This window comes from Paramisgurnus dabryanus, chromosome 20, assembly GCF_030506205.2.
Source record: "Paramisgurnus dabryanus chromosome 20, PD_genome_1.1, whole genome shotgun sequence".
In the NCBI taxonomy this organism is placed as follows: domain Eukaryota; kingdom Metazoa; phylum Chordata; class Actinopteri; order Cypriniformes; family Cobitidae; genus Paramisgurnus; species Paramisgurnus dabryanus.
Genome location: NC_133356.1, coordinates 24,150,441 through 24,162,452, shown reverse-complemented (window position 1 = coordinate 24,162,452; position 12,012 = coordinate 24,150,441). Strand labels below are relative to the sequence as shown.

The 12,012-nt window shown below is 36.5% G+C and overlaps 1 protein-coding gene across 1 annotated transcript in view; it reads right to left on the bottom strand.

The window, feature by feature from the left end:
* Window positions 1–2,154: 2,154 nt before the first annotated feature.
* Window positions 2,155–12,012, bottom strand: part of lrmda (leucine rich melanocyte differentiation associated) — a 338,769-nt gene continuing 328,911 nt past the window's right edge. Inside the window, exon 7 of the mRNA XM_065297191.2 lies at window positions 2,155–5,444. Within this exon, the coding sequence (XP_065153263.1) occupies window positions 5,365–5,444 (80 nt within the window). The 3' untranslated portion in view covers window positions 2,155–5,364. The remainder of the gene's footprint in view (window positions 5,445–12,012) is intronic.

Below are 12,012 nucleotides of genomic sequence, written 5' to 3'. Positions count from 1 at the left end.
AATATGAACTCTTTAGGTGCAAAGGTGTAACTTTTTAAAGGGTTCCACCCATAGACTGTAAAAAAAGATGGACGACGCGACGTTGCCTCCCTCCATTGTAATGAATTGAAGCCAAAAATGTCCGACCACGGTCGCCGCCATGTTACGTAAAAACATCAGTTTGGAGCCAAGGCATGCGCAGAAGGAATCGTCCGTGGAGCCAGAAGCGGAGCTGCGATATCAAACTTCCGTCCAAATGCTCGCGCGACCAATTCAATCTTAACGACACGCCCCATTTCTATATCATCAAATAACAAGCTAAAATAAAAGTAATCACAAAAATGAACACTTGAACATATATCAGCGTGATAACAACTACTTAAAAGGACCAAAACCATCTTTCGGAAACTTTTATTGGAAGTGTAAATATTTTTTTTATTTAGAGCAGAGTCCCATTTGTTTGAATGGAGAGAGCGGGGTTATGACTTGCCACCAGGGGGCGATCAAAGAGCCAGAGGCTTCACTTTTCAAGACTTATGAGGCACACCCGTTACCACCACAGTGAGATTTTCTCTGACAGCGCACATTAGGATACATCGAAAATGTAACACTGTTTACATATTGATGTTATTAATACATCAAATAAATCACATCTGTGGAACTGCATACTTTAACAATGTGCATAGTTTCAAAAACTTTTAATATTTCTTTAAAATGAGATTCTTTAAAAGGTTTGCATATTTATACAATCATATTCACGTTTTAGTACGATGTGCATTCATGCCATTGATATTAGGTTTAGGGGTGGGGCTTATTGCTTTTGGAACAATTGTACCATTTTGTACAATTCACATTGTACGAATTCATATGAATTAGTTCCATTGAGTTCAGGCTGGATGCCCAAATAACTGTGACCGCCATTACCTTTCATTCTCTATGATCTAGTCCTCAGGGTCTGTATCCGCTGCCACCCCTGCATTCCTCAGCTAAACATCATTCCCCTCCCAGCCAAGTCCCAGGCCAGAGCCCACAGGTTGCTCTCGAATTCACACCTTAATTATTCCTCACCGTGCACCTTACAGAGCACACACTCCATGTGTAACACACATCTGTGTGTGTTTCGGCATATGGCTTCTCGCTGCACTTCCGCCCGCCTTCTAATGCTGTTTATATTTGCGAAGCTGCTTGAGACGAGGCCCTGACGAGGATGGGAACTGACACTCACCAAACTCGGTATGTCCCCCAGCCAGCTCCGGCGGCTCGGGTGCTGTCAATTCCAGCTACATCAGCAGCACTGGCTCAATGGCAGCGTCTCTGACACATGTCACAAAGTTTTAAATGTCTGTTCTTTTCATGGGGATGACTGGGTGAGCCAGCCGGGGAAGAGTTGACATTTTGTGTGGTGGGGGGAGACTTGTTGTGGCTTCCTCTCGCTGCCTCCACTAGCTGTCAGTGCCAGTTTTCTCTGAACATATCACAACACCGACAAATAAACCTTGTCATTTAGAAACGCCCGCACTAGTGACCATACTTTCCTGCAGTACGACAGGAGCGACGCACAAGCATAGGGCCGAAGAACGTACTGTATACACACACACACACATTTCGAACAATATTCCCATTGCAAACACACAGCGTGAAGGATGGACACACACTTGAACCTACACGGGCACAACCGCGCACAACCGTTGACCTGTATGGCCGGTGCACATGAAATCATTTCTCTGGGCTATCTGTGACCTTTCCCTGTGAGCTTGTGCTTTACATTGCTGTGACTCCGGGTGCACATGCTTTCCTTCACATCCAAAACTTCCTCTCTCATTTGCTTGGCTAATTTGTCTGGCATTCTCAGGAGACCATTTAACCAAGGGTGTAGATTTGTTTGGGGTTGAAGTGTCAACTGTACATATGTTTTCATTATCCAGTGTATAAATATTGGAGAGGGGTTGTAGTTTGATTATTGAGGGGAGGTTAACTCCTCCCATCTTCCCCAGAAACCACACCCCTGCATTTAAAACGTGGCAATTAAACAAGTCCAAATTATTCCATTAATTATAAATGTTTACAAGAAAAACTGAAATTCCTAACAACAGTAAATCTGATGATATGACATTTAGGTTTGATTAAATCATTTTATTTATTACTTCATTAAGAATGTGAACAACACAGAAAGGGTTAAAGATAAAAGTAAACACAAAAAATATGTTTCATGATCAATTAAACAGTGATACTGAATAAACTGTACAATAATTTCAGCACAAAATATCCATGACATATTTTCATTACAGACATCAACATTGACAATCAAGATTTTAGATATGCATTTAAACTATTTTGTAAGATTGTTTACTACATACATTTTTTACTTAAAAGTGAAATATTTCATGTTTATCAAATATTTCTCTTAATTAGAGTGACAAAATGTATAATGAATTTGACAAGAATTAGAAAAAAATTGGGTCTCATTTACTAAGCGTGAATGCAAATTTGTGTATGAAATGTTTTCAACTAAAACTTTTATACAAAAATTTCTCTAAATGTACAAGAAAATTAAAAACAACTAAAACACACATACGCAATAATCAAATACTTTCTAATTATAATGTATATTATAATATAATCTGATGTGTAATACTTGCATATCTATTATATTACATATTATTTCTACACAGATAAGTGTGAGAATTCTTCATGCTTTGCTCACTTCTGCTTTAAATCTTTATAAAAGTGTCTGCTTAAAGGCGGGCTGCATGATTTTTGAAAAACACTTTGAAAAAGGGAGTCAGGCCGACTACCAAAACACACTTGTAGCCAATCAGTAGTAAGGGGCGTGTCTACTAACCGCCATCATTGCCTGGGTTGCGTATGTGTGGGGCGGGTCTATCAAAAGAAGGTTCAAGTTCCATTGGGGTGTTTGTTTAGGTGATTTCAAATGTCAACATTGGCTTTCAGAGATCATGCACCCCACCTTTAATGCCTAAATGTAAACATAATGTAAATTTTATGAGAAGTCCATACATCAATCACTCAACCTGCTTTTTTGCTTCAATAACATTATATATTTTTGTTCTGGAAAGCGGAGCTGGTTCGGGCGTGTAAACACTCCAAATTCACTAACATAAGAACAATTTTATGAAACAAATGAATTTGCGTAAAATGTAAATTAGGCGGTAAGTTTTGGTGAGAAGTTCTATTAGGGCTTTGTATCGACAAGAATCTCTTGATATGATACATATCATGATACGTTGATAACAATTTATTTGATATGGACATAACAATTACATTGGACAAACCAGATGCATTGTTTAAGTGTTTTAGCACGAGTGCTAATTCGCAACACTTGTCCACATACATAGGTTGTAATACGTTGCGATACTGTAAAGCGTGACAATATTTCCTATTTTAGGAATATAATAGTATATCATTTTAGGAAAGCTGTCATTGAGAACACACAACCATTTGCAAACCTTAGCAAAAAAAAAAAAAAAAATGTGTAGCGTGCCCCTATGCTAATACTTCCTGTCACTGTTTAAATTCAGATGGTAAGAAGATAAATACTCTAAACCAGGGGTCTCCAACAACAGATAAAACAATCTAGAGGGCTACTTTTTGATATAGTCTATTCAAAACTGTTTTGTTTTACTTATTTTATTTTACTTGTTGATATTTGTTGATTGTTGTTTTTTATTATTGTTTAAAATGTTAACATACATAAAAGAAGCCAATTAAGCTAATGTAAAAATATGTAATGAATAAATATTACAATTGAGACAATTAATAGAATGTGCTTTGGCGGGCAACTCACAGACTCTGTACGGGCACCATGATGGAGACCACTGCTCTAAAAAATAATAAAAAGGATATTGCATTTTTGAGAATAGACACAGTAATGCCTAACAAAATATCACGATGCATCAATATTTTCTTATAAATACGAAAAAATTTTGCCGCCATTGTTTGAAGAAGATCCTATATAAGGAACATGTACAACCATTAAGATCCTCTCCATCAAACAGAATGCAGTTCATTAGTTCATCTGCTCTCTCTACACTTGCATATCTTTACATTTTCTGTGGATTTGTGGTTAGTCTAGTGCAGAATATGAAAACGAGTGCAAAAACTAAAAATATGGAATGTGATGTTTAAGAACACGTGTTAAAAAAAGAAACTGCAGGGCAAATATTAAACATCACCAGTAATACTAATTTAATTACATTTCCAAATTTTTGGCCTCTGTTAGTAAACTAAACTGCTGGCCACTGTTGCCGTAGCTTTCAAGACACATTTTAAAGACATTCTTGGATTATCAAAAACAAACAGAGAATAAGAGAAAGTCATTAACACTGATCCAAAAATGACATGAGGAAACAATCAAAAAGAGCGAGGAAAGTTGTTGACTCCACACACACACACAGACACACATCATCCTCCTCCATTTCACTGGCAGAGCTGCTGTCTCTCTTTGCTCTGTTCCTCCGGAGAAAGAATAAAATAAAGCAAAGCTCATTACCTCCTTTCACAGCTCCTCCAGGCTCCTGCACCACAACAACTGCCCCCGCAACACCCAAAATCTCACACACACATGCAACTCACATAAACATACACATGCCACAGATTCTCAACTCCACTTCTGAAAAATAATCATGATGAATATGAAAAACAGGAAAAAAATTAAAGAAAACTTTCTAGACAATATTTTTACAAGTAAAACATGATGTGTATTATAACACAAATGTTTTACATATGTTACAAAGTGACTTATTTGTAGGATCAAATTTGTATGTTTTATGTGACCGGGTTAGGGGTCATTGATATTTTATTTCGAAAAATCGTACAAATTAATACAAATTAGCCAACTTCTAAAATACATAAAAAAAAATAAACTGACATTATACCTACAGTGATGCCTACGGCAATGATGCGCAATGTAATAAGCTTTAGTTTTAATAGTAGATGAAGTATACTGCAACAAAAGCAACACTTTCCCCTCATCTTTCTCTATAACTTTATCTTTGACTTTGAGAGAAGCTCTTCGTGTGGGCAGCCCGCAGCCTCAGGTGGGACCTTTGACCAGGGGAGAGCAGCAGTTGGATCAGGCAATCCATCACAGAGGCGCTGCTGTCAGGACGAGCACTTGGCCGTACGCGTGTCTGTCACCGCTGCGTGGCGGGGCTGCTTAAAGGCAATCATGTCAATCTGGATGGCAGGGCTCAGCCGGAGCGAGAAGGATGAGAGGTGGCATTGAAGGCTCACTCAGTAGACGGCACTAGGGGGCTGTGTTTGGCTTGTTAAAAATGCGTGTGGCAACGTGTATATTTATAATAATATGTGGAGGATATCTTTGTTAAGCCCCCTTGCGTGTTTATCCATTGACCTGTCTGTCAGTCAGAGCTGGTCTTCGCGGATGAATCGATTGCCCTCCGAGTGCTTGCCGTAGTAGACGTAACGGCACTTGGTGAAAACCCCTGAAAGTGAGAAAGAAGAGCATGTCAAAATGACATTTAACTGCACTGTCAATGTCACGCTGACCTGATGTGAAACTATGAGATGCTGAAACCACTTTTTACAACGCTCGCCCACATGGTTACACTCTTTAAAGTAAAGTCAGTAAATAAACCTGCTTTTTACCTTGTTATAGTTTCATGAAAACTTTTTCACTACAGAGTAATTTTTGTGCAATGAATGTTCAAGTTTCTTTATAAAACTATACAACCTGACTATAAGGGTGTACTCATGTTATACATACTGTACCTTACCCAAGTACGCTTGACCTACAAATTATGCTTTGTTTGGTACGGTTATGGTTCGCTTTAAATCAGGTGTGCGTGCTAACCTTGAATGGTTCATTTTGGTTAAGTACAATATGAGTGTGGCCTCAGGCAACATTTTATTTTGTCATAGTAAATGCAATCCCAACATTCAGTGTGATGGATAAAACCAAAAGATCTAAGGCAACAAGACATGAAATATGCAATTCAGGTTTGTGCTGTTATCTGCTTGCACACCTCCAGCGACTTGTAATAACTTAAGATAACTTGTAATTAAACATATAAGAATCCGAAGAGAGACGGATGATATTAACTCTACTGCTTCACTTGCTTGCTCGTCATTTGCAAAAAATGTACTCTTTGTTGCGTTGCTGGACACGCCCACTTCCTGTCGCCAATGGACACGGTCTCTTGTGTCGCCGGCATGTCGGCAAGCTTCCATCGAAATGAATGAGTTTGCATTGCTCTGCCGCTGGTAGTCGCTGACGGTGTGCACGCAGCTTTAGAAACCTTCTAGCAGTGTAAATGCTATAACCTTCACAAAACTGTTAATCTGTCGCTGTTTATCCATCAACAGCCTGTCAGTAATGTACACACTAGACTCTAAATACACAATCCAGCCTCAGAAATCTGTCATTTCTCACTCAAATATCTGGCATGAAAGGTGTGTCAGGGGAGACAGTGTATCCGTCTAAAGTCTGAAAACACCAGAGAGACAACATTTAGCCTCGGGCAATGTCTAGACAACAGCAAGCCAAGAAAGCGCTTGCTTTGAGAGAGAGAGAGAGAGAGAGAGAGAGAGAGAGAGAGAGAGAGAGAGAGAGAGAGAGAGAGAGAGAGAGAGAGAGAGAGAGAGAAAGAGAGAGAAAGAGAATAAGTCTCAACAATGAGCTGGTCTCCTGACCAGCTATGTTTGATGTGACCATTTGCTTTTTACTTCCTTGAATATCAGTGATTCAGTGTCCAGTGTGTGTGTTTGAGAGATATTGTGACAGACCCTGGAAGGATTGTTGACACTCCTACATGGTAAGAGCAGCACAGCTGAAACAAGTCTGTTTTTAATATGATTCACTAATTTCAAACATGACACCAGACTTTATTTTTAAATGTTGCTTACTCTTTTAGTTTGGCCTTTACATTTCTGTTTAATCCTCAATTTCTGCATTAAAAAAATAAAATAATATGGGCATCTGTGAGAGGAATTATGTTTTATTTATTGGGTTATACAGATGACATTTGTTCATGTCCACTTCTAAATACAACACTTGCAAAACAACAACAGTGTCAACATTATGGTATGAGATGGTAAATACCATGGTATTTCTAAATACAGCCTACCGTGGTTCATTTTACTGAATCATTTCCATAAAACACAATACAGGGATATGCATGTTGGTAACAGGACAATGTTATCATCAATGAATCATACAGAGCACCTGTACTATGGTATCTGGAAGTAAAACTTTTTAAAAGAATAGTCGTATTAATTCTTCAAATTCATAACTTTTTTTAACGTGATTGACAAAGGAGAAAAAATGAGCAAGGGATTTGTGATGTGTTGGTAGCATGGACGAAAGACTCCTACATTTTCTAAATAGACATACTTTTGTTTTGACCGTGGTGCTGCAATTGCCATATTAAATCAAATGGGTGATAATGTCTTATTGGTTCCTCTTCTAAAATAATATATGCAGGCATGTGACTTTATTTTCACAGATCATGAAATTTACAAGGCAATAGAAAAAGTGCAAAAATTTACAAAAAACAAAACAAAACAAAAACAAAACATTGTCACAGTATTTACAGTACTAGCAGGATACTACTTCTGCAGTAAGCTAAAACACATGATGATTTTCATTTTTGCCATTTTTCATCCTCTTGCAAAAAAAAAAAAAAAAACAATTGGTAAAGAGATTTTATGTAAAGAGTCTCAATAGATTGGAATAATGTTGTCTGCAGACATTAGATCATTTTGGTTGTTTAAACAATCTTTAGTATCTTATCTGAAGGTGGACTGTACATATACCATTGAAACTGTCATTGTTATTGTTTTTGTTGTTATCATTACTTAAAGGGGACAGAGAATGAAAAAAACATTTTTACCTTGTCTTTGTTGAATAATGGTAGTCTACCCGGATTTACAAACATACAAAAAGTGCTAGACATGCTAAACATCTCAGTCTCATAGAAATTCCTCTATTAGAAATGTCAGCCAGAAAACGGCCCAATCTGAAAAACTGATGCTTATGACATCACAGGCATCTCACTGCCCCTCCACTTTAAAATAATTGGCTACATTTTTTGAGTGGCAGCAAAGTCAGCCAATCAGTAATGAGATTGCAAGTTAAGCCAGTAGGGGGAGCCAAATAGGTGCAAAACCACTTGTTTAAAATCCCCCCCCCAATAGAGCTATCTGAGAGAAGTTTTTAGGAAGCATTACAGACCCAAACAAAAAAAAATTTGTCTACATGTCAAATCACAGAACAAGGATAAATACTTCGTTCAATCATTCTATGTCACCTTTAATATTTGTTATTCTTTTTTATTTTTATGCTTGTGTATTCCTTATTTTCACTGGTATTTGATTTGATTGGATATTTATAATTATATTTTGTTTATCTACTCTGTAAAAAAACTGTAAAATTCTGGCAGCTGGGTAAAATACCATAAAATAATGGGCACTACAGAAATTTTCCGTGATACAAAAATAAAAAAAATTTCTTGTAATTTTACTTTACTGATATTTTTTGTCATTTGATGGGGTGATTTTATTTATTTATTTGTTTGTTTTGTCACATGTTTTTTGTTGTTTGTAATGTTGATTAGAATTTTCCTAAAAAAATTTATTTTCGTATATCCAAATCTATAACAAGAACTAGTTCCCCCCCCCCCAAAAAAACATGCAGCCATTAGCTGCATTTCCGTTTAATTGCGTTTACAAATTTGGGCAAAACTTTTGTGAAATGACTGATGATATGCCATTAAAATCTCGCAATACAGTAAGTCATTCCAAACTGATGCTGATGCTCTTGACTGATGTTGGTTTACTAATATTACATCCACCCCACTAGGTATTATTTTTAACAGAAAGAGACGTAAGAGTATTATCCAAACTTTAAAGACACGGAAAGCCCCTCATACTTAGTAGTGACAACGTATGATGTGTTTCTTAGAAAATTTGAAATTGACATGTGTCCAATTTGTAAAATATACTTTGCTGCCTTAAAATTTTTTGTTGAATCAACCCAGATTTACAAGTCATTTCAACTTACTACTATTTATATTGACTAGAGATTAGTTGTTATAACTACAGGTGAGTTGTTATAACTTATAAAATTAAGTTGACTTTTCTCAACTATATTTTATAAGTTGACATGACTTGTAAATCTGAGTTGATTTAACAAAAACTTTTTTACAGTGAAGGAAAAACAGCTACTGTTTGGGTAGTTTCTAGCTTTGTTGGCCAAATGTCTCTGTCCCCTTACAAGAAGAGACTATAATATTGTTGTGCAGAGATATACAGTACCAGGGGCTCAAATGGCCTTTTTTTTATCTAAAATACAAACCATCATCACCACACAAAAGCAAGATTAGTGAAGATTTAACAGCACACAGCACAAATATTTACCTTATGACTCAATTACTATGCAAAATGTAATGCTATCTTCTCTCAATGATCTCCTCGCAACACAGCCCGGTGTTAACAACAGAAGCTTTGTATCGAGTACATCTTATTTCTGCATTCTTAATAATATGAATTGACTTCAAGGCCTATAGGTGATGTGTAGAGAGTCAAACCAGTGTGTTAGAGACAGGATTGTTCTGACATGAGAAAAAGAGAGAGAGAGAGAGCGAGAGAGAAACGGATGCAGTTGATGGATGTGGCAGCGAGGTGTCAGGGCTTTAGTAAATGAGGCAAGGACAAGTGGCATTAATGCTGTCAATGATCTCCTGACAGGAAAACAGATACCGCTTGCCGACGTTTTTAAATAGACATCAAGTGCATTAATGACAAAAAAGGACATGCTTCAAACAAAGCGCCTGAGTGATGGGCAAGCCACCGCTGTGCTCCGAGCGCTCCACTAACATAATCCGAAAAGACACTGTCAGAGCGACAGAGAGAGAGACGGTCCCTGGAATTGCACGTACTGACAGAGAACAGAGATGAGGAGAGAGATACTGGTGCCATATTAGTGCCAAGCATATTCTAACACCAGTCTGGATTCTAACCGAATCTGACACCTTCTCACTCCTGACGCTTCAAAGTAGCCGCTCCTCCCCTTCCTCCACCCCCAGCAATCCGCAACCAGTCCGCTCCTCCGACGTGTCACTCCAGTCCGGTGCTCTCTACCCACAGGCCCGGGGACAAACTCAGTCAATCTAAATTTGGACTTTTGTAGCTGTGCGACGCTATTTTCCCTGCCATCCCAGTGAGTTGAGGTGATCCAAACTGTGAAGTGTGAAGAGATGTCTGCTTGCATCAGATCATGTGTCCCTCCCCTGTTTAGCAGACGGGTGTGGTGTGGGCAGCGGACACGGGTTTGGAGGGTTTTTGTACTCCAGCTGTGGCAGATGCTCTGGGGATTGAGGTTCTGCTACTGAAAGCCTCTTTGCTGATTGGGACTTTTAGAAAACTTCATCGGGAAACCTAACCGATGTGTTAACATCTCAATGTTTCCTCCTATCAGAGTTTAGCCCCACAAGTGAAAGAGAGATCACAGAGATAAAGCGACACTTGCTATGGGTCAGTAACCTGATTATTTTACATTGTCTTTAGTACATGTTTCATGAACTTACTATAGTAACAACAGTTAATTTTTCATAATTACATGCAAATAACCCTAACTCTATAGTAAGTACATGGTAATTTAAATAAGTCAGTACTTAAATGTATAATTACACTGCAACAAGAACACCTTAAAATACAGTGTAACCAAAATCTTAAATTTTGTACAATATCAAAAAGCAAGCAGCCAAGCAGTTTTATATTTTTTTATTGATGTTTTATAGTTGTATGTGACTTATAGTAAAGACAGAACATATTAACATAAAATGAAAGCTTTTTCTATCTTTAAACAAAAATAACAAAAAAGTTTTTTATTGAATAAAGTAAGTTTTAAAACATTAACTAATAATAAAGGTATTTTGTTACTTGCAAGAAAATAATAAAATGTTTATTTTAACTATTTAAAATATTTTTATAAAATACTAGCATGGCTCAAATACCAAGAAAACGTTTGATATTCAAACATTCATAAAATGTATTATAGATTTTTTATTTACATTGTAAAATATGTTTTAAAAATCAACAGGTCACTCTTCGGCCCCAACAATCCTTCCAAACATAAAGTACATATAGTATAAAAAATAAAAAATAAATTAAACTAGTAACACTTTACAATAAGGTTGTATTTGTTAACATAATTAGTTAAAGGGGAAATATCATGAAAATCTGACTTTTTTATGTTTAAGTGCTATTATTGGGTCCACAGTGCTTCTATCAACCTAGAAAATGTGAAAAAGATCAACACAGTAACTTTTGGTACAAAGTTTTGGTACACCATTATCTGCAAGCATGTAAAAAATAGGTAATTGAAATTTGGCTCCCCTTGTGATGTCAGAAGGGGATAATACCGCCCCTTGATCTGCCCTATCCAACCACGGCACTGCAATTTAGTGCATGTTATATGTTAACATGTTATAATAAATAATCTATATGGTATTTTGAGCTAAAACTTCACATATGTGCTCTGGGGACACCAAAGATTTATTTTACATTTAAAAAAAAATACTGTAATAGTATTGTTAATTGAAAGTTAATGCACCATGAACTAAGATGAATAACTGTATTGACATTAACTAACATTAACACAAATTAATAAATGCTGAAAAACTATATTGTTCATGTTAGTTAACGCATTTACTAATGTTTAACCTTATTGTAAAGTATTACCATTAAACTTAAAAAAGTAAAACACTTTACATAAGGTTGTATTAGTTAAAAAACATGTACTAACAATGAACAATACTTCTACAGCATTTATTAATCTTAGTTTATGTTAATATCATCATTAACTAATACATTATAAAACTCACAATATTAGTTAATGCACAATGAACAAACATAAACAATTGTGATAGCATAAATCAAAAAAAAGATTAATAAATGCAGAAAAACTACAGCATAATGCACATAGTTTATGTTAGCTAATGCATTTACTAATGTTAACAAATGAGTTGCAAAAGCTGCTAAATGCGAACTCCG